This window comes from Lontra canadensis, unplaced genomic scaffold (assembly GCF_010015895.1).
Source record: "Lontra canadensis isolate GAN:19392208 unplaced genomic scaffold, GSC_riverotter_1.0 scaffold56, whole genome shotgun sequence".
NCBI lineage: Eukaryota > Metazoa > Chordata > Mammalia > Carnivora > Mustelidae > Lontra > Lontra canadensis.
In genome coordinates this window covers 8,883,710-8,907,305 of record NW_022631050.1, presented here as the reverse complement: position 1 = coordinate 8,907,305, position 23,596 = coordinate 8,883,710, and the positions used below count along the sequence as shown (strand labels likewise).

Genomic DNA, 23,596 nt, shown 5'->3' with positions numbered 1-23,596 from the left:
TCTGGAAGAGCAAATATTAAAGAACCAGCAATGTTTTAACCAAGAGTTGGAAAAAAATCTATTTAATCATTTTTCTCAATTCACTTAGTCCCAAATTACTATTCTTGTTCAGTTTGACTGCAGCTTTAGTTAGTTCTGGAAATTCTTACCCATTTCAATTTTGATCTTAAATATACTAAATACCTATATTTGTCCTACTAGTCCTTTATATGAATCTCCTTCAAGATGGAAGAGTAACCATAAATGACAAGACTCAAAATGGACATAGTTAAAAATCTGATGAGGCAAGGCACCTGAGTGGCTCAGTCATTAAGTGTCTGCCTTCAGCTCAGGTCATAATCCCAGGATCCTGGGATCAAGCCCCACTTCTGGCTCCCTGCCTAGTGGGAAGCCTGCTTTTCCCTCTCCCACTCCCCCTGCTTCTCTTCCCTGGCTCACTGTGTCTCTCTCTGTCAAATAAATACATAAAATCTTTTAAAAAAAATAAAATTTTTTAAAAAAATCTAATGAGCGGGTACAATAGGGCTGGCAAGGAAATTTCTGTGACACGTGACACTTCAATAATCAAAATATTAAGTGATGGTATTATACCAGAACATATAAACTTTAGGAACTGCATAGCAATTCTAGACTAGTTAGAGCACTTACTCAGATATAACCTAAGGCTTATCATTTGTTTAACAGTACTTCCAGAGTAACTGAACATACCAAATAAAAAGGCCTAATGAATCAAGGAGACTTCATGCACAATTTAAATCTTGGGAAGTTTGTTTAAAAAACATCAGGAAGTTTTTGTTGTTGTTGTTGTTGTTGTTGTTTTACTTGACAGAGAGAGCACAAGTAGGCAGAGAGGCAGGCAGAGAGAGAGGGGGACGCAGTCTCCCTGCTGAGCAGAGAGCCCGATGCAGGGTTCAATCCCAGGACCCTGAGATCATGGCCTGAGCTGAAGGCAGAGGCTTAACCCACTGAGTCACCCAGGCACGGCATCAGGATTTTTTTTTTTTAAAGATTTTATTTATTCATTTGACAGAGAGAGAATCACAAGTAGACAGAGAGGCAGGCAGAGAGAGAGAGAGGAGGAAGCAGGCTTCCCGCTGAGCAGAGAGCCTGATGGGGGGCTGGATCCCAGGACTCTGTGATCATGACCTGAGCCGAAGGCAGAGGCTTTAACCCACTGAGCCACCCAGGCACCTCAGGATTTTTTTTTTTTTTTTAAAGCGCGTGCCTAAATAGAATTACAGATTATTCCAAAACCCAATTATTTTTATTTAAACAAGGTGACAGTAAGAGATTCCAAAGACAAATATGTAGGGTTATAGTTGTTAGCAAAACTTAGCTCCTTTAATATTGAGAAGTTTTAACCAAGTGATCGAAAACCTGATAAAGATAAAACATAGAATCTGGTTTTCTGGGTAGACAAAGGAGGAAAAAACCTTTGTTTACATTTTCTTATCAAGAGAAGACCAATAATCCAAGAAAATGCTGTCTTTTGAATACAGAGAGAGAATTTCAACCTTATACCACTGTACTTTTAAAATCCCTTTATTTTACAGATTAAAATGTGATATCAATCTCTCAAAATTTTTCTCAAGTAGTTTGACATACATCACAGTTGTCATTTCTTTAGGCACATACAATGTGATATTCATTTCCATCAACAGTTGTTGGAATTTGACTAGAACCTGTAGAGTGAGGAGACCATATGTATTAGTTACAGCTTCACGACTGGTATGTTATGTTCAGGAAAATTTTTCCACCTCTCTGGACCTCAGTTTCATCATCTATAAAACACACAAGCTGGATGACTGGCAAAGCATTAATAAAAGAGAATTTAAATGCAAAAAAAAAAATCCCTTTATTTTATTTTATTTATTTTAATCTTAATCTGTTCTGACCACACCTAAAATTCCTTTCCAAAGATTTTCTTTCACAAACCTTCTACAACTTTCTTTTGCTCTCAGATTTTGTCCCAAGCCATTTCTCTCCAAACAACCATCTTATTTAGGACAAAATTACCTTATTTTACCTTTAATAAAAATGTATTCCCATTCCTTAGATCTTTCTTACACATCTCCTACTTTTTTTTTTTTTTTTTTTTTTTTTTTTTTAAGAGAGCAAGAGCACAGGGGTGAAGAGTGGCACAGATAGAAAGAAAGAATCTTAAGCAGCTCCATTCCCAGTGCAGAGCCCAATGTATGGTTCAATCTCATGGCCCTGAGGTCATGACCTGAGATGACTTCAGGAGTCAGACGCTTAACATATTGTGCCACCAAGGCGCTCCTCTCCTACTTTTCTATATACAGAGTTGCTTCCCTTATTTCCATCAGTCTTAATTACATTTAGTAGAATTTTGCACTCTTAGAAACCTTAGTCTCCAGTAAAAACAAAGTAATAACCAATTGTGAACTGTTACACCAAATCTTCTTAGACAGCAAATTTGTGAATCAGTTAAGAACAAAGTGTGTTTACCAGCAGGCTCAAATATCCTTAGTTCCTTTGCAATAAATAGTCAAAAGCACAAACCTGTGTCCAGTGCTCAATACTTTAGCAGTTTATCCTATTTTGGAAAAGACCTAGATGTCCAATGAATTTAATTCCACTTACCACCCAGGCAAAACTATTTAAAGTTTCAGGCTACCAAAGACTCTGAAAGCTATCTTAACAATTACCCATGAAAACTTTCAGACAGACAAGATTAACCATTTTAGGTCATATTTTTACTAACAAATTGCAACAGAGATAACATGAGCTTATCTGACCTTTAGTAAACCTCAGTCAAGTAAAATTTCATTTTTGATGCTGATAACTCCAAAGACATGTCTATCTTAATTAAACCAACAAACTTAAATCCATGTAAATACTGAATTATATTCCACCTGGACCCTCTTTTAAAAGTCAGTTTGCTCCCCATGTCAACTTTCACCTGAGACACTGGCAGGGAAACCCGGAGTGCGTGGTGTTACGTCCAGGGCGTGCTCTTCTTCACTCCTTGACAGTTAAGGGAGGAGGAGGAGCTGAGGATGATGGTCTAGAAGCCCATTATGCAGGCCGCACCGAAGGTGGTGCAGAAACAGGAGGAAGGGGAGAGGAAGGCAGAAGTGAAGTGCTGCCAGAAGGCAGAGAAAAGGGTTCTGGGTTCTAGAGCTCACTGGCTCCAACAGAGTGAGAAAGGGACAGTCAGGGCTAGGTGGAAATTGATAGGTGGCTCCATGATTAAGCTCACAGAAATTCCAAAAATGTGGAGATATAAGGAATCCAGAGGTAAGGAACACTCCAGACCACCCTGCCCTAAGTGTCTGAGGGGGGGAGTCTTATTTATGACAGTGAACTGAGGTCAACAGAAAATAAACAGACCCTAAAAAAAAGGTGAACCATTAAAGATATTATCACTAGTCCTGCTTACACAAAGGTGTTGTCAGTAAAGAAGCAAAAAAGATTTAAGATCCCTGGTTAGCTTTCTATAAAAGACCAACCCTAAAAGCCCTCAGTGGCAACCCTGTCGGGACCTCTCTCACTCCAGAGAGCTTTTTTCTATATCCTTGCCTAATAAACTTCTGTCACTTTGCTCACCCTCCCTTGTCCATGAGACTCATTCTTCAACACTATGAGACAAGAACCTAGCTCTCCTACTTCAAGAGAAGGGGACACCATGTTTTCCCACAACAAGGGGGAGTAGGCAATCCATGTTGGGGTATAGAAGGCAGGGAATTTCCATGAAACAAAGGCAGTTTTGGCAGCTGCTTGGGAATATCCTCTAAAATCCCCATCCTGAGGTAGACTAACCACAGTTGGCTCTAGTTATGTCCGTTAACTCAGGAAATGAGTATGGGAGAAGCCTTCACATCTATTAGGTAGAACAGTGAGAGCAAGAGAGTCCAGTCCCCTTCATCTGGGATGACCTATATTTCATAAAACTAGGTTTACTGGAAGGAGGTCTGTTTAGATAATTATCATCCAATATACCAGGGGGGAGTTTACTAGCCAAACACTTTCTGCAAGAGGGCCTTAGGTCTGGGTACTGACTGAGAGCCCCAAAAGACTGAATGGACCTAATACCTCTATTTGCCCTATTTCCTGCTGAAGATCTAACTGATAGACCCAAGTGAGGCCATGTGTGTGATGTTACAGGAGCTCAGTCCTTTCCTAAGTTTTACAACCTGAATTGTTTCCAGTGCGTTAAAAAGATATCCCAAGGGAGAGTCCCTGAGGAGTGAAGCAGAAGCCAAGGTCACACTCCTGGAAAAGTAGAGAAGGTCCGTTACTAAATCACCCCTCCCTGACTCCCAGGTCACATCCCACACAGGATATGTCAGAGGTGCTGTGTGTCAAAAGTGACTGGAGGCATCCCTCAAGCAAAAAATCGCTGTTGATCACCCTCCTGCTTCATCATGAAGGCATCCCTGTAATCCAAGTCCCCAGAAGGATGATGGCATCCTTCCCCTTCCCCATGGCATCCTAGGCTACAGATAGGTGCTGGGGAATGGACTGAAATACCACACCAAGTTGTCCCATGCCCTGAAAGCTGCCTTATTGCCCTGCCACTTTTAAGCCACGGAGAATACTAGAAAAGTTTTACAAGGGGAAACTACCCAATTTTGTAATTTAAGTAGTTAGTAGAGGACATTGACCGAAAACAGTAAAGATAGAAATCCATCATGGGTCTAAGTGACATTCCAACGCATGTAGTCTTAAAAAACCAGCTTCCCGAGGAAATGGTCCCAGGTCAGTCTTTAGTTTAGTCGGGTACTGGTTTGGGCTGGCCCTCAGGTACGGTGGCCACAAGCGGCTAGAAGAGAGATGTGGACGGAATCACATTAGACCAATGATGTGGAAACCTCACACAGGAGTGTTAAGATTACCAGCCGTCCTGGTGGTGTAGGTGGTTGTCCTGTGCCCAAGACAGATAATTTTGTATAAGAACAGGAATAAAGAGAGGACATCAAGTTTCTGGGTCTTATTACCATCTCAGGCAGGGTACTAACTTCCAGCCAAAAGACAGGCTTTCTTCTTCTCTTAGAGTAGCCATGGGCTGGAGGAATTAACATGAAAGTGTTCCAATAAGACATACTCCTTGAAAAGCCCCTGGAATGAGAATAAAGGAAGAGAAGAGAAAAGTACTCACCAAGTTTGTGCCAAAGCTCAGAGTCCAGATGAAAAGACTCAAAGCCCCACTTTTGGGTGGCATATGATGTCATTTTGGAATATAGGTGAGGTTTGGTGAGGTGGGGTCCAGAACCAAGGGTCAAGAAAGAATTCTTGAGACCTCTTTGGTGCAAAAAGGTGGTTTTATCAAAGCCCGGGAAAAGGACCCATAAGCAGAAAGAGCTGTTGCAACGGGGTTGTGAAAGGTGGCTGATTACATAATATGGGGTTGGGGGAGGTAAGGAAAAGGGAGGTTTTCGAAAGAACTTTCATATGCTAAAGAGGACCTACAAGGTACTGGAGGCCTTGCCATGGTCAAGGTTGTTTTCTGCCCCCTAGCAAGGTATTAAGACTGTTGGGAGCTTCCTGGATGAAAGTCCTGTACACCCCATCCAGGAGCAGGGAGCAGGGGTCACAGGGTGTCAGCTTGTGCTTTGTCCTTGGCTAGCCTTCTGCTCCCACATCATGCAACCTAACAAAAGCATGAAAGCCTCACAGAGATATTGAGAGGTTGGAAGACCAATATTGTTATAAGTCTAGGTCCTTTTACGTTTGGTTTTTGTCTTGTTTCTCTCTCCAGAACTTTTGGAGTCTTTTTTATATCTGGTGTTAGAAATTTCATAATAATATGCCTCGATGGGAACCTGTCCATTCATTGTGTAGGGGCCCCTGGCATCGACCCTCTCAATCAGGAAATCATGTCCTTTGGTTCTAAGAAAGGTTTTTTAAGTAATCCTTTCATTATTTCTTTCTTTTCATTTTCTGTTTTTGTTTTTGTTTTTGTTTTTGTTTTCTTTCTGGAGCTCCTATTGTTTGGATAGTGGGCCTTCTGTACCAGTCCCCTAAAACTGTTTTATCCATTTCCTGATCTCTACATAGAGGACAAATAGGTGGGCAGCCAATAAGAGTATTCTCAACTCATGCAATCAAAAGAAGCCAGAAATGAATGGTCAGGAGACTGAGACCAGCTAACCAATTAAAAAAAGAAAAATCAGAACTCTATAGTCAGGAAGATCTGAGCCATTTTTCAGACCCATAATTCATTGACTGAAAGAGAGGGTGGTTCCAAACAAGGAAGATTGCTGCCAAAATCCCCAATCCTTCCTCAAAGAGGTGTATGGCCTTTTATTTGAATAACTCTATGCTGGGAAAAGGAGAATATCCAGACATTTTGAGGGCTTTTAGATTCAGAGTCTGAATTGATACTGATCCTCAGGAATCTGAAATAAATCACAGACTGCTATTGGAGTAGAAGTATGTGGGGACCAAGTAATAAGTTGAGTCCTGGCTCAGGTCAGGCTCATGATGGATCCACGATGAATCCATAGCTCAGCTGGTGGTCATTTTGCCAGTCCCTGAATAGGTCATTGGAATGGACACATGTGGAAGATGCCAGAACCCTTCATTGGTTCTTGAGTGCACTGGGTAAGAGCTATTGTATTGAAAAAAGCTGGGGACATCTCTTTCCAAAAATCTCGATACAGTATCATAAAAAACAAAGATATCATGCCTCAGGGGGAGTGGCAGAGATTATAGCCACCCTTAGGACCAAAAAGACACAGAGGTGGTGATCTCCAGCCTGTTCTCATTTGATTCACCAGTCTGGCTCCTAGAGAAACCAGTCAGATCCTGGAGGATGACAGGGTACTCTCTGAGATGCAACCAAGTAGCGGTCTGAGGTACAACCACTGTGCCAGAAGTGATATTTTTGCCAGAGCAAATTAACATGGCTTCAGAGACATGGTATATGGACATTGATCTGACGAATTGATTCTTTCTCAGAAGTACTTTCCATGTAGAGAGTACAGCAGCTTACATTTATACTTTCATCCCAAGACCATGTTAATTCTCTCATCCTCTGTCATAATATAATCTGCAGAGTCTGAACCATATAGAATTTCTTCAGAATATCACATTAGTTTACTCCATCAATGATATCATTTTAATCAAACCAGAGGAGTAAGAAGCAGCCAAGTGCATTGGAGACCTCACCCTCCAGAGGTGGAAGTCTCACAGAATCCTACAAAGATTCTCTGCCAAGTCCACACATGTGTTAGGGGTAGAGTAATTTGGAGCATGCCACAACAACACTTCCAAAGTGAAGGGCAAGTTATGGCATCTTGACCCTCACACCACTAAAAGGAAGCACAATACCCAGTAGTCCATACTTCTATGATTCATTTACCAAGTGATAGAGAAAGCTGCCAACTTGAGAGGGACCCAGAATAGGAAATGGCTCTGCAGCAGGCCCACAATACAATGCCCTGCCACATGGCCCATACGATCCAGCAGACCCTTTGGTACTTCAGTTAGCTGTCATGCCAGGCGGTGTTTACATCAATCTCCAGCAGGAGAAATATAATTTATAACACTTGTGTTCTGAAGCAAGGCCATGCCATCTGCACCAGAGAATTACATGCCATTCAAAAACCAACTCCTATAAGCTACTTGGCTGCATAGAGGTAGAACTCCTGATGGTGAGATATTAAAATATGATGGAGCCAGAGATGCCCATCATGACCTAGACTCTGAAAGGCCCATTTAGTCAAATGCAGGCTCAGTATAATCCATCAGAATATGGAAGCCTGGGACTGAGCACACGTCAGGCATAGAGAATACAAGGGAGCTGGGTGAAGTGGTGGCCCAGCCCCCAGGTCAGCCTCCACTGGTGCACTAGTGCCTCTCCCTCAGGTCACAGCAGATCATCTGTTCAAGGAGAGGCTGTTACTTAGGACCAGTCAACAGAGGAAAGGAAAGGCCACTCTTCCTTCACTGGTGGTTTAGTTCAATTATGTAGTAAAAGCTGAAAATAGACAGTAATTAATTAAGATGGGGTCATACTGGAGTCCTTATAAAATAAAGGGGAAATTTGGATATAGAAATGCACATGTGGAGAACACCATGTGAAAGTGAAGGGAGAGATCAAGGTGACATCTCTACAAGCCAAGGAAGTCTGCAAACATGGCCAGAAAACCACTAGATGCTAGGCGAGAGGCTGAATCAGATTCTTTCTCACAGCCCTAGCGAACTAACACATCACCTAATATCACGTTAGATCAATGACCAAAGTCGTAGAAAAAGAGCGACAGCAGAGGTGATAAAGGCATGGAATTCCCTGGTTTCATCAAATATAGCTCCACCTGGAAGCTGCCAGACAACAGATCAATGATATAACCTCTTAAAGAGGCAGCTGGGGTACCTCTTGGAGATGCTGCCTTGCAAAGATGGGTCAATCCCACCAGGGTGGAGTATATATCCTGAATCAATGACAACCGTGGGTGTGGTCCTAGTAGGTAGTGTATGGGTATGGAAATCAAGAGGTGGAAGTACAGGTGACCCTGTTTATCATCTCTCCTGATCGTCGGAGGGATATAGGACTCCTGTCACTCAGTGGGGGCAGGAAGAATACATTTGGCACCAAAGTGATCCACTGGGGGCTCTCTTGGTACTTTTCTGTCCAGTTTTGAAAGTGGGTGGACAGATGCAGATGCCACAGACTGAGAAAGACCTTTTGACCAAGGGCCCACACCCCTCCAGGATGAAGGTCTGGATAACCCCATAAGGTAAGCAGGGGTGCCGGGGAAGGGGAATGGAGAGTGGATAGTAAAGGGAGATAGTGAATTATCTAGTTGCCATCCCAAGACAGATGCAGTGAGGGGGCTCAGTTTGCCTGCCAGACATTTTATACCAAGCAAGTGGATTGAAGTGGTCCAAAATATTGACTGTAATGGAAACTGTGGTCCCCCACCCAGATCCCTGCCCTTGGGACCAGTGCACTTATTCCCTCAGTTTTCAGGAACATTGCCTGCTAAAGACCTGTGGTTGAACTCCCCCCAAGGACTCACCTCCAGCCAAAGATAGCTGCCTCACCTAAGTTTACTGCAGAGAATAGGTCTAATTTGTTTCATGAATATTATACCTTCTCTTGTCTTTCTGAGGCATAAGTGATAGCTTTACTGCTGAAATATGTTCTGGTTTGTGTTCTTATCCTTGAATTATCTCTGTTTTCTTGACTCCTTACTTTTTTTTTATCTTTTTTTTTTTTTTTTTTTGCCTTCACATTTGGAAAGATATCAAATATTTGATACCCCTTGGCAGTCTGTCCAAATTAAGTGTCTGACACCAAAGAGTTGACTAGAAGTTCTGCAGGGATGTTGTATCTGGTGGATTCACTCTGGAGCTACTTCAGCTAGTCATTCCATTGGATGAAACACCCCCCTCCACCACCACTACCCTTTTAAGTATATATATATATATATATATATATATTGTTTTTTCTCTTGAGCTCATAAGTGTCCCCAAAGAGGACCCATCCACTCTCTTGTGTATTTGAGGATTGGATGGGTAAGATTGAAGGTTGGCATGGCTCCCAGGTTTCGTGGTGGGGTAAGGGAGTCCCAAAGAGTCAGTGTGTAGACCTGAGCTATCTTTCTGATTGCTGGGTGGCACTCTCTCCCTTCACATTGCCCAAGTCCCTGAGTCCAGAGTCCCTCTAAATCTTCAGAGACTAAACTTCCATTCTTCTCCCTGGAGCCAGTTAAGAATGGTCACCCGCTATAGAGGGATGGAGGAAAGACACTTGCTGTAAAGGCTTTCAGCCAGTCCTCTTACTTCAGCAGCCTCAGCACCCACCTTCAGAGCCACTGTTGCCTACAGTTTTTGAACTTACTGAAACTGTGCCATATGAATTGCTTTGTACCTCAGTTTTCCCTTGCCTAATTTCTGTTCCAGATCTCTCTGCCCTGCTAAGTCAGTGATCTGCCACTAGCTGATCAGTTTTCTGGCTTCTGCCCATTCTCTTTACCCTTGTATACTGATGCCTTTTTTTCTCCTTTCGCTCTCACTCAGTAAGGTTTCAGGGAAGCTCACAGGGAAATGCATGTGTTCAATCCATTATGTTTAATTGGAAGGCATTAACCTATTTTAGAGATGGAGAAACTGAGGCCCAGGGAATGTCCCACATCCCACAGCATAACAAGGCTAGACATAAAGTGTCTAGTCCCCAGGCCAATTTTCTTTGTGAAGGAACCAAAAATGTATGAAAACAGGAGGAACACAGAAAGTCCAGGGGGTGGTTTGGGGAAGAGGTAGTGATAAAAGGAGCATGCTTGTGGGAATGGCCTAAGAGGAAAAAAGAAGATAGCGTCAGAGAAAAAGAGATAGTTTTATCCTTGGGTTTCCTGCTGACATTTCACTGTTTTCAATTCCTTCAAGACCTTTATTGTCTGTAGATACCACTCTCTATTTACCACTCTGCTTTCCCAAGTCAGACTCCTATTCCTATTCTCTACTCCATTCTTTCCTAGAAATATATAATATTTTAAAAATGTGATTCCACTCAAATTGCCCATATCCTCAAATGCTAGTAATGACCCCTCATTGCCTATGGGGTGAAGGCAAATTTTCTAGTTATTTCAGTAATTTAAGCTCTTGGACTGGTTGGGGAGAGATGCTGATAGGAAGAAAGGGATAACTTGACAACAAAAGGGACAGGAAGTGTAGATGACAGGGAGAAGAAATTAGAAGATGGCTCTAAGGTGATCAGCTTGGGTGACTGAGTCAAATTAGGCCCAGGAAGTGAGACATGCTTATGAACCTGGCTTTAAACATGGCGACTGCGGTTTGAGAGGTACATAGAAATGCCTGGCAGACATGAAGATAGGGAGTGAACTATGCAGCCATGCATCATACGACTTCAGGATTGGCAAGCTCTTGCAGGCTTCCTCCTCCAGTGCTGGAAGAAGTGAAAGAATAGGATAGCTCCAGGAGTCACCAAATCAAAGGGAGTCTCTTGTATGGGGGCATTTGGGTAGATTTAAGTAGGGGAGAAAGACAACTAAGAGGGGATCTGCATATCAGTATTTCTAATTTCTCTTTTTTGGTTAAAATTTAATTGCCCAGTCCTTGGGATGATATTGATAACTGTATTACTTTCCTATTTTAGCTGTAATAAGTCACCACAAATTTAGGGCCTTAAAACAACACAAATTTATTATCTTACAGTTCTGGAGGTCCAAAGTCTAAAATCAGTCTCACTGGGCTGAGGTCATGTGTCAGCAGGACTGGGTCCTCTTGGAGCCTCTGGAAGAAAATCTGTTTCTTTGTCTTTAAGAGCTTTTAGAGGTGTCTGCATTCCTTGGCTCATGGCCACTTCCTCCGTCCTTGGAGGCCATCATTCCAAGCTCTGCTGTCATCATTAAATTTCCTTTTTCCCACTTTGACCCTCTTGCTTCCCTCCGATGAGGACCATTGTGATTACATTGTGTCCATCCAGATAATGCAGGATAAGCTCCTTATCTCAAAACCCTTAAATTAATCACATGGGCAAAATCCTTTTTGCATGTAAAGTAACATATGCACAGGTTCTGGGAAGTGGGGAATGCATATCTTTGGAGGGCTTTTATTCTGCCTACCACAATAACTCTCTGTTAACACTAATGACACTAATGACCCTCAGTTCTTGTGAAGATATGTCAAGATAGAGACAGAGAGAGAAATGAATGACTGGATGAATGAGTGAAGAGCTTTTAGTGATTCAACAAATATTTTTTATTCGTCCATTATCTGCTAGGTTGTTTTAGACTATCTGCTAAGGAGATCTAGGAAATTATTGTTTATTCTTACAAACTTGACCCTGCTAGATCTCATAGTATATTCTGTGTCATATTAAAATAGCAACCAGTTCACTGATTACCATGGAATTAAGACAGAAGAAAAGAAGACAAATTTATTTCCCTCCTTCAGCTTCTGAGTTTTTGCCTACAAAGACAAAGAACAAAACAATACAGATCCAGAGGTAGAAAAATACATCCAGTTCAGAGAATGTATCTCGTTGCATGGAATGAAGGTACATGCGACCGGTGTTTGGAACAGCATATCTGTGTGAACGTCTCCAGGTAGCTTGAGTTCTACTGACGATCACAAACCCCCTAGCTGTCCTGGGTGTGAGATGGAGGTGTGACCCTAGTGCAGAGGGGGCTGTTCTTCCTCTAGTCTGAGTGTATGACCGTATCATCGTTGACATGGTCCATGTGGCTTGTGAGCGTGACTGCTGTGTAGACTGTTGGCGGGCCAACCTTAAAACCTCAGAGTATGTCCTCCAGGGGGTCTGTGGTGCTGTCTCCTGTGTGGATTGTGAATTTCCCTCTGGGGCCTCCCTGTCTGTCATTGGAGTGGGCTGTTTACTAGTCTCCCATGTGGGCTGAATGCCAGCCCCTGGTACTTGAGTCTCTGCATTGGTATGGCTGGGCTCTGGGTCCTTAAAGACCTGGATAGACCCACACTCCTGGTTTTTGCTGTCCACATCACCCATGTGACACGAGGAACTCATAATATCCAAATAGGAGGATGGGGATATTGGTGGTTCTGTCATGTTGTTTTGTGACCTCCACGAACAGCAGCCCAGAGTGCATGCTTCACAATTTTTTGTGTCATGGGACCCATCTAAAGGCACCTCCCGGATGATGGGGAGCTCCGGAAACTTCCTAAAGCCATTCCCGTAGAATTTCTCCAGAATACGCCGCACCACATTTTTCAGAATCCGCATGGCACTCTCTGGGGAGAATTCAGGATTCTCAAATCGAGACCAGGAACACTTCTGGCACCGCTGAGCAAAGAGCCGCATAATCACCTGGCCCTGGGATTTCCGGGGCTCCAGGTGCATGTGACAGAGGATGTGCACTTGAGCGGAAGCCCAATTTCGCCGGCATGAGGAACACTGGAACCTACAGACAGAAGGAAGAAGGCTGTTGTGCCTTCAGGTGATCATTGACCTGAAGGAAGCAGGCCTGGTCTCTGTCTCTGTGATCTCTCCCAATTTGAGAAGGTGCATATGATATTAAAAATTTGCCAAATAAGAATGAGAGGGATTGTGTTTTTTCATAAAGCCTTTTCCTGTGATCCATTGAGCTTCCACCTATGTGGTCCCAAGTTTGCCTCTTTGCTAATAAAACATCTCTGGATGGCTCAGAGGGAAAAGTAGTTCTGCCACCTGCCAGCAAAACCTGGTCCTCCACATGATCGCAGAAAACGTGTACAGTAAACCCTTTAAGGCAGGCACTGTAAGAGGGGCTACATTGTTAGCCCACTTCATCTTTAAAGCTCCCCTCTGAGGGAGGCATCATTAAGCCCAGTGTCCAGATAAGGAAACTGAGTCATAAAGGGATACATAGCTTGTTTTTAAATATATATATGTAAAACCATTATCTTATGGGAATCTAGAAGAAGGGACACTTATGCTGCCTAGGAAGACCAGGGAATGCTTTAAGGAGGAGGGGGCACTTGAGTTGGTCCTTGAAGGATGAGTGCAAGGGAGGGGTCAAAGGGCCTGCCAGACACACAGAATATCATGGTAAGGGAACAGAAGTCTGAAAAGGTGTGGGCTTGGTTCATCATCCGTAAGGATGGAGCAAAGGACAGATGGAGTCAGGGTAGGACAGAGAGGGAAGAAGGACAACAGGTGAGGTGGAAAGAACAGCAATGGTCCCCGTGTGCCACATAAAAGGAGATCTGGTTGCCTAGGTCAACATTTCTCACTGCCACCCCCGCACCCCACTCGACACTGCTCTCTGCAGTGTGCAGGTTCTCTGGGGGTGAAAGGGGGAGATGGCCCCTAGGGGAGGAGCATTACTTACAGACTCCAGGAACTGGGTTTTAGATATCTTTCTTGCTGCACCATTCCCTCTATCATCCCCAGGCCTTCAGCAAAGCCACATTCAAAGTGATCGTGTGGCCTTCCTCCATTCTTGGGGCTTTAAAGGAAGGCCCTGGTCCCGGGCTGGTGCTTGGCCCAATAGGGCTGCTGCAGCCTAGGAAAGTCAGGACTGAGAGTAGAAATAGCAGAAGTCTCTAGGTAGACCAGTCTGGAACAGGAGGTGGTGAGAGAACGGGAGGGCAGCTGTATGGAATACGGAAGCATTCCTTGAGAATTTCCAGGAATAATTTGGGAGGAAACCTAGCAAAAAAAGAAACTTTGGTATGGCTAAGCAAAATGAAAAGAGCACTGTGACCACAAAAGAATAGAGACCCTGGGGACACTGGTTCCTTTAACAAGCTCTCTCAAAGGAATCAGTCAGTCGTGGCTAAGCTGACCTCCTTTGCCAGAGAAGGTCTGCTGAGAGGTCAGCTCTCACTCACCTGCCAAATCCTTTCTGCTGGTACTGCTTCCAGCCCTCGGGGAGGTACTCTGGCTCCAGTTTCTCGTCCAGTGTCAGGGTCCATGTGGCCCGGGGTTTCTCCTGCTGCATCAGCTCTTGAAATGCCTGCTCCCAGGTCCGAATATCTAAAACTGCTTTCTTCCCCTGAGTCTGGGAAGCCATGTCTAGTGAGTCCTTCGGTCTTACTCAGCAGCCCAGAAGAGGGGAGGGGAAAAAAAAAAAAAAAAAACACATCAGTTTCGTTTTCTCGGTGTGGAATGCATCAGCTGTCTTCTTAACTTTCATTTCAGGCTGTTTGAGTGCACAAAACAGGTCTTCGTTTCAAAGACAGAGGGCAGCAGAGTTTTACCAGTTTGTGAGCAGGCCTCTCAGAGATATTCCAGAGTACAGAGCTCTGTTCTAGATTCTGGAGGCACCGGTAAGTGCCTTGGATATTTTATTTTTCTCTTATTTTTACACCAGGCAAAACACTGTGCTCGGTGGTGGGATGAATGCCACAAGAAGCCATTTCTCACTCACACTGATGCTCACGCTCTCATGGAGACATGGGAAGGTAGCTGGGGGGACCTGTGTCCCATGCTGGTATCCTGCACCCACTGGCCGGTCACCACATCCCCTAGGGAGATTATTCCTGGTCTTCTGCAGGGGATAGCACAGAGAGGTGGGTTACTTTGCCCAAAGCCACACAGCCATTGAGCAGTGTAGGCGGGCAAGAGACTTGAACCCAGGCCTGCAAGTCTCCAAAACCTGTGCTGTCTCTACTTACTTCCATCCCTGAGAAGATGCTAAGGATGATTATGTCAGGTTCTAGGCAGGCACTCTGGAGCCAGGGTGGGAGGAAGCATCTTGAAACCTAACCAGGGGGTTTGGTCCAGTGAGATCTCTTGGGTCCTGGGGCGGAACACCAAGCTAAATGAAAGGATTATTTAACTCTGCCATTTGCCATGTAAATTATCTTGCAGGGTGGGACACAAGCACGTGGGAGCCATCTTTTGGGGACAGGCTAAAAAGAATTCCCACTCAGGAGGAGAGGGACTGGAGTTAGATGACCTGTAAGTCACTTCTAACTTAGAGTCTGAGATTCTAGAAGGTGAGTTCTGTCCCTCTGGGGTTCAGACTCAAATGGGGGAGCAAAGACAATCAAGATGTTATGTCCTTGGAAGCTCCACTAGGGTTACTGTGTCCCAGACAGGATCAGCCTAAGTCTTCTCAGATGTTCTAGACTTTCACCTGCTCCCCTTCTTCCCTCCCTGCCAGGATGCTCTGTTTTATACAAACGTTCTGTTTTTATAACTTTACACATCGAGGGCACCTATGTCTACACAGACAATGAAAGAAACTCTTGTGTACCTAGATAATTATAGGAATTTGGAACTGAATCCGCAGAATGTGAGAAAAGCCTGGAAAGCCCTTAGGAATCAACTTTTTCTCTTTATGGCAGTCGTCCACTATTTCTGTAGTTACTCTAGCTTGGGGTTGGAAAGGGCTGGAGGGACTTGGTTTGGTTAAATGAGAGAAACAAGAAATGAGAAGTGTAGTCCCAGGGCACCTGGGTGGCTCAGTGGGTTAAGCATTCAACTTTTGATCTCAGCTCAGGTGTTGATCTCGGGGTCATGAATTCAAGCCCCATGTAGGGCTTCACATGGGGCATGGAGCCTACTTAGGAAGGAAGGAAAAAAGGAAGAAAGAAAGAAAAAAAAAAGGAAGGAAGGGAGAACAGAAGGAAGGAAGGAAAAGAAATGTAGTCTCTCTAACATAGCAATAATTTTATTTTTTTTTAAGATTTTATTTATTTATTTGACAGACAGAGATCACAAGTAGGCAGAGAGTCAGGCAAAGAGAGAGGGGGAAGCAGGCTTTCTGCTCAGGAGAGACATGGGGCTCGATCCCAGGACCCTGAGACCATGATCTGAGCTGAAGGCAGAGGCCTAACCCACTGAGCCACCCAGGCGCCCCCTAACATAGCAATAATTTTTCTTACACTTTAAAACAGCTCTTCAACTGGCAGAAACTCTATAGGTAGATGCCGAACAGATACAGAAATTTTTAAGGTGGCTGATCTGGGGAACAATGAGACTGGGTGACCCCTAAGCTAGGTCCATTTCCCTGCCTTGGGGATTCAGAATAGGAAAAAATGCATACTAGGATCGGAGTGCCTGCTGCTGGGTTGGAGATGCCAGACACAGTTTCACCTGCCAGACCTGAGGATGACCAATTTATTAAGTGGCAGAGCCAGGACTCAAACTTCTCTGGGGCCACACGAAATGCCAGGAAAGTCTGGGCTTGTCTAAATAAGGAATGGGTTGCTAGTGGTAAAAAAAAAAACAAAACAAAAGAAAACAAAACAAAACAAAACAAAAACAAAATAGGCAAAAGGAACAATTCGGAGGAATTCAAGTGGGGGGTCTTTATGCTGCTCGTCTAAGGGCTCTGCTCTCTGGGCTGGGGCTCCTGGACACATACTAGGAAGGACTACTGCTCCCCTTAGGATGACTTCTCAGCAAAAGGTCAGCCTGGAGGGGAAGGAAGGCGTTAAGATCGCACTGTCCGAGAACACAATGGAAGGGGCAGGTTGTCCTCACCGCTGTCCCTACACTGCACATTACGGAGACAGCCAACTACTTACAACAGAAAGCAGAATGAGACAGCTGACTTTAAAAGAGCAAATAAGACGTCTATTAAATACCTATAATCTGCTTGCCCTCATTCTCAGGCTAGCAAGAAAGACAGATCTGTGAAGAATCATCTACCTTCACCTTCCCTGTCTCACTCTTCTCAGCTTATCCTTTTAGTTCAGAGCAAGGAGCGGAGGCAGGCAGCCCGGGTTGGGTCCTCGTCCCGCCACTCTCTGCCTTGGCAGCCTGGGGAAGCCCTTTTACTGCTCTGTACCTCAGTTTCTCCATCTCAAACATGGCAATAACACCACCACCTTACCTCCCAGGGCTGTTCTGAGGATTGAATGACTTAAAAAACGGTTATCAGCCCTTGGCAAGCAAATAGAAGTGTTTGCTACTTCTTGTTGTCGCTGCATGGCACGTTTCTTTGTTAAGTTACCACAAAGCCTTTCTTAAACATGTTGGGAATACAAACGAAATAAAAGTATATAGAGATAGTAGTACAGGGCGAAAAAAAGCTACAAATAAGCTACATATCAGGACTCGGAGAGCGCAAGAGTCACAAAAGAATTCATACTGGGCAGAGACGTCCACTCCTATCACCATACATTCTTAGATATACAGATACATTCTGAGATGATCCAGACACACATTTATTCCCATCACCCTACTGGTACGTGACCCCTGGCCCCGCTCTGTGCACCTCCCTGGGCGAGGCCAATGCTGCCCCAGGGCTCACCTCCGGCCCCCATCTCAGCAACCTGTACAAAGCGAGCTCAGAAGCGGAACAGTAGGAAACCCAGAGCCCGCTGCTGCTCTGGCCAAGGACGAGGCCCACTGGAAACTCCACTCCAGAGAGCAAAGGTCATGCCAAAAGGACTAAAAAATAAATAAATAAGCCAGAGGAACAAGGTAAAGTCAAGAGACTGGGAACAAAAATTCACCAGTTTTCAAAGGAGCAGCTGGTTTCACAATTTCTGGGAAAACCTATTTGGCTTCAGGCCCCACACCGTCCACGTGGGAGGCTGGGGTTTGCCCCGGTAGGCAAACATTTGGTTATGTGGGGTAGAAAGACCTTTGGTGAGCCCCAGACAGGAGGGTGACCAATGCCAGGCTGTCCAGCAGCACCCACACACAGAGTGCTTGACACTACTTCCTCTTTTGATACAGGTAGACTTAAAACCAGTCAGAACTACACAGGCTCTGTTCTGAGACTATGGTGAAGATGTGTTAGAGCAGGGTCTTTAAGCCCCTCAGGCCTCCGCCCCCACTGCAGACCAGTGCCAGGAAACCAGCAGGCCAAAGCCAGGCCGTTCACTGGCTTTTCTCCTCTCCCTGACTCACTTTACCCAGCTGTTCCCGTCCCCCAGGGATCGCCTCTCACATTAACCACCTGCATCAAGTTCTTGTCTCAGGCTGCACTATCTGCACCCCAGCCAAGACAAAAGAACAACTTAATCACTTTTTCTTTACTTCTTTCCTCTGTGTACAAAGGCCTTTTCTGATCTGACACATAAGAGCCAAGAAGTCATCACTGCCACAAGTAAAAAACCAAACAAACTGAAAACTAACAACTCTTCTTGGAGCCTTTAGAGACATGGGGTTTCAGGGCAGACTGCTGCCCTGAAAACTGGAGAGACAGATGGGTGGACACAGAGAGTCACAGCTTACCAGAACCAGAAGCCCAGGAGCAGAAACCGCCACCGCGGGAACCAGCAGGAACATTGGAAACTGTCACTGGCCAGTTGCTGGAGGCTCAGTGAAGACTAGCTTCAGAATTGAATATCCAGGAGGCACCGTCAGGGGAGAGTCCCACACTTTCATGAAATCTACCTCCAGGAACCCCAGCAGGGCCTCACTATAAAGGTGGAGAAAATTCTTTTGCTTCCAGCAGGGGGAGAGGAAAAACAACAATTTTTTAAAGATACCCACAACTCTGTTCTTCACAAGGTCTTCCCCCAAGGAAAACTATTTCACCAGAGCATAGCATACTTGGGCTTTAGCCTAACTGACCTGGGGGTGGAGTGGGAAATACCCAATGCCAACCCCTGCTGGCCTCCACCGTGTACATGGGAACGACCCCACTCCTTCCCAAGTGTGACCTCCGTTCTGCCTGGTATAAGGACAAGATCTACCAAGCTTGCAGTGATGAGAGAGGAGAGCTGGGCATAAGCTCAAAGGGGCAAAGTTACCCCTGCGCTGTTCTCTGGGAGACGAACCAGATCCCACACAGGGCAGACTCATCCTCTTCTCAGCTCATGATATCTGGGGGAGAAATAAAGAATTCAGTCAGTCATCAATATTTCCAAACATACACTAGAATCCTTCACCCACCAAGCCATGGAAGAGATTTCAAAGGTCCTCTAAGCCCCATTCTTTACTGGCTCACTTTGTAACGGTTAACATTTGAATTGTAAGTAAATATTTAGATAAAATTCTTGGGCTGACTCAAGAGGGGAAAGCTTGGGCATCAAATAAGAAGACAAGGGTATACGTTCCCCCTCCAGGACTTACTGAGTTATGGAAGCTCTTTGAACCTCAGTGTTCTCATCTATGAAATGGGAATAATACTCAGCCCACTATATTTAATGAGGTATATAGTAATATGATTTAAATATCAACCATAACTACAAAATATCAGATAGTATTATTTCAAAAAAGAAGACTGTATAGACGCTTGAAATAGATGCATTTGGAATGACTAGAGCATTAGAACTCAATAGTCCAAGAGTAAAGAAAACACAAGGACCCACTTACAGAAAGAAAAGAGACATTTAGACCAAGAACTTAGAGAGGGTCTGTGTCTGTGTGTTGGGGAGAAGAAAAGCAGAAGATTAAAATGAATAATTAAATTTTAGAGCATTTTTCCGCTAGAATGTACCTTTATCCCCAGAACTCTCTTGTCCCTCTCGTAACCCAATGGCTTTGGTACTCTTAATAAGAAATGTTTCAGAATGGATACACTTACTGGAGCTTTATAAAATATAGACGCCCAGGCCCACCTCTGGAAATTCTGAATCTGCAGACCTAACAATGGAGAGGGCATATATATATACATATATTTTTTAATTCCAAGAATGATACTGAAATACACTCTTGCATAAAAATCACTATACATTCAAAATCTGAGCCTCAGGCAGTCTGAGCCACTCCCCAAGAGCTCTCATTCCAAGTGGCAGTGACACCAGGTGAAGCCAGGTGCTCTAAGTCCCACTTGTGCATTTCCTTCCACTGTGTGACCCGGGACGGCATGGCCAGCCTCCATTAGTCCTGTCTTTAGGGCGGAGTTGCCATAGCACCAGCAAGCAGCTTGCTTTCTGATGGATGGAGTCCAGGAGACGGCCACAGTCGTAACGTGCAAAGTGAATCAAAGATGGTCGAAGTCCAGGGAAGAGGGTTAAGAGCAATGGAGGCAGATCTGCTGGGGCTGTTGCAAGGCGAAGTGGCAGGGAAGGACGCTGCACAGTCTGCCAGCGGTCACACCAGTCAGTGGGAACTTGGCTTTTTACCCCTGCAGCCTGAGGCTGGCCCTGAGAGTGCAGCTCGGGCCTCGGGGAGATCCAGCAAGCCCTCCTGGAATCACTGAGAGTTTAAGCCGAGACCCCCCGGCCAGCAGCAGAAGACAAGCAGGCTCAAAGTGGCCGGCCCCAGACCCTGTTTTGGTGAGTGTATGAAAGGATTCCCCAACTTGACCTCTAGCTTGATGTTTTCCAATATTGTCCACCCCCCACCCCGCCGTGCCCCCAGACAGTTCAGGAGACTGGTGCTGGAGCAGTGCCACAATCTGACCTAGTATCTTCCATGAAGTTATTGATTTTTCCCAGTTCATTCCCCAGATCATTTTCACTGCCTGTTTTCTGTACCTCTCTGCGGCGGCACTCTTCCTTCTCGGCCATGATACTGAGCATTAGGTTTTCCATCGTCGTTAGAGGAAAAGAGGTCACTGCTGTCTGTTTCCCTGCCAACTCTTCAGAGACTTTTTTTTTCCCATTTCATTTTTCAAAATCCAGATTCATGATAACCTTGTTTCAGCGAGAAGGGGCTTCCCTGGCCCTGTGAGCACCTTTAATTATTGAGTATCAGTAGCAGGTGTCAGATCTGCAGAGAGCTCAGGGAGAGCAACTGCTTCTGGATACACCCTGCCGTGTCCCGGGGCCCCCCTGGGAGGGGAAGCTGGGCAGGCTGAGAGGTTGCAGGTGATGAATGTGGCTGGAGATATCAGCACCCCCTCACTGCTTTCTCCCCTTGCTCGCCCCTTCCAGCCCCACGATTTATAGTGCTCTGTCGTGTCCGATTGGGGTCGCAGCCTGATGAATGTCATAAGGTTATAAACACTCTGAGGCTTTATTTGTGTGTTTTCTCCCACTTGTTTTGTGGGATTTGTCATAATCCATGTCACCCAACAATAGATTAATTTTTGGATCTACTTTTTGTTCTTGTTAAGCTCCCGCAGCTTAGGAAATGAATATTCAGAGCACTAAAACGTGGAATTGAGCAGAAAAATTATTCTGGCACATATATTACGGGAGAAGAAAACGAGATCCTGTCCCCCAGGGAACTGGATAAACAAAGAGGATCAGATTCCGTCAAGAGGACCTCAATTGGAATCCACAGCTGATTGCCACGATCTGGACAAGGGGCTGTATCCTTCTGCCTCAGCTTCCCTTCTGTGTAGGAAAACATCGGCTTAGATGGTGTCAGGTTCAATCCCAGTTCTAGCATTCTATGGGGGTGTCAGGGCTCTGGATCTACGTAAGGGGTTGCATGTTAATGCGGCAGGCAACATCAAGTTGTCCCAAGTGGGTAGTAGAGTAGTGAACTTGAGGGTAGTCCTCTGAATATCGAAAGCCTACTTCCTAGGAGAGCTTACTTTTCCCTCAGAGAAAACTGGGGAGTAGGTAAAGCCGAGGAGGAGATCCAGACGTGCCTGCTGGAAGAGGAGGACAGCACGCAGAGGTCAGTGGCCTAGAAGAGGGAAGAGTGGTGAAGTAAAGGGGACTATGTGCCTTGATAAAGGGAAGATGCCTTAGATGGAGCGCTTGATGGAATTTTTGCATGCAAAAGGATGCAAGCTTGTCCCTGCTAACTCCAAGGGCTGAACTGCAGGTGGGGGATGAACTACATGGAGAGCTTTCATTCAACGTAAGGTACAGCAGAACAAGACTGTCATTCCAGGCTGGACGGAAGTAGACAGTCCCTCTCTCTAGTAGCATCCCAGGAATTTGGAGTTACACGCAGAAGGGCAGATTGGGAATTAAAGACTGGGATTGAAATCTAAGCTCTTCCAGCAATGGACAGGGCAACCACATAGAAAGGATATTAAACGGGTCTACACTAAAGGTCATCTGGAGAAGATGACCTTCAGGCCTCTTTCCAGATTTATTAAAAACTCCTGGGGTATCTCCCCCTTCCCTGGAATTGAAAAGAAAATACAGGAGAAATTGGCATGGCCCTACTGGGCTTGGTGCAAGTCAAAGTATCAGTACAAGTGGGACAAGTGGGTGTTGGTTTACAAAAAGACTATTATAAAATCTAGGCGACCACATTCTCCATAGCTCTAACCCTCAAGTCAATGAGCACACAATGGTCCATATTCATATGTGGCCTTCAGAAATGTTTCCATTCTTCTCTGCATGATTTCTTGAAGTGTGCCTGCTAGATAGATTTGAGTGTAGCAAGTACTAGCGGGTCTAGATTTATGGATAAAACGCAATTGAGAATCAGAAACCAAACATCACTCAGGATCTGTGCTAGCTTTGAGAGGTGTGCTATGCTTCTAGTCTGCCAAGACAAGTCAGTTTTGTTGAAGAAAACCCATCTTCTATCCCTCACTCTACTCATTTCCAATGACATTCACCTCCACTCTGTTTAGGTACCCTGTCCCACAGCCTCATCCTTGACCTTGTCATGTTCTAGATTATCCATCTGTCTAAACATAGCAGCTCCCTCCTTCGGCCACTCCGCCCAAAGCTATTGCTAGACCTGGCTAGCCCCTGACCTCCCTACTCTCACTGCCCATCAGCACCCTGCCGCCTTTACCTTCGTCTCTCTCCAGGTTAGACAATGTGGTCTTACACCGAGACTTACACCAAGTCTGACTGCTAAAAATCTCAGCCGGGGATGAATCTACTTCCCACTTCAGTCAAATACTTAAGTACCCTGCTGGATGCTGCAGGGAGAACATTGATGCAATTGCATATTTATGTCCCCAGTCTCAATAGAACTTTCTACCTTGTCCATAAATCTCTTGCTTCCTTCTTGTCCACTGTATTACAGCTATTTTGAACCGTGTGCACTCTCCCCCAAGTCCCAACCCTGCCATTTTACCAGCTCACTCTGGAGATATGGCCTTACCTCGTGCACTGGGAAAGCCAAAAGCTTCACACTGGCTATCTACTCAATGTTCGGCCACCAATTTCTACAAAGTCCTTTGTCTGTACCCATCCCTTTGTCCTTCACTCCTGCTTTTTAGAGGAAGTGTCCTTCCACCTAAGTTGAGCGACAACTTTAGTCCTTCCTGCTAACCTTGACATTTTCATTCCCCTATTTTATATTTCTGATCATCTTTGTCTACTGATGCTTCCACTCAGCATTTTAATGTGTTGACCCCATATAGCCTTCTAGCCATCACTGACCTCCTCCCTCCCTGTCGCAGCCACATTTCTCAAATGAGTCCTCTTACAC

The 23,596-nt window shown here is 44.9% G+C and overlaps 1 protein-coding gene across 2 annotated transcripts; it reads right to left on the bottom strand.

The window, feature by feature from the left end:
* Window positions 1-11,628: 11,628 nt before the first annotated feature.
* Window positions 11,629-14,512, bottom strand: RTP4 (receptor transporter protein 4). 2 transcript variants are annotated; one of them, XM_032875615.1, is made up of 2 exons: window positions 14,278-14,512; window positions 11,629-12,866 (listed from the first exon to the last, which is right to left on the bottom strand). In XM_032875615.1, the coding sequence occupies exons 1-2, from the start codon at window positions 14,457-14,459 to the stop codon at window positions 11,870-11,872; spliced, it is 1,179 nt and encodes a 392-aa protein (XP_032731506.1). In that variant the 5' UTR covers window positions 14,460-14,512; the 3' UTR covers window positions 11,629-11,869. The 2 variants fall into 2 exon arrangements, with proteins under 2 accessions (XP_032731506.1, XP_032731507.1); XM_032875616.1 differs by lacking the exon at window positions 14,278-14,512 and adding an exon at window positions 13,776-13,963.
* Between the last annotated feature and the right edge of the window lie 9,084 nt (window positions 14,513-23,596).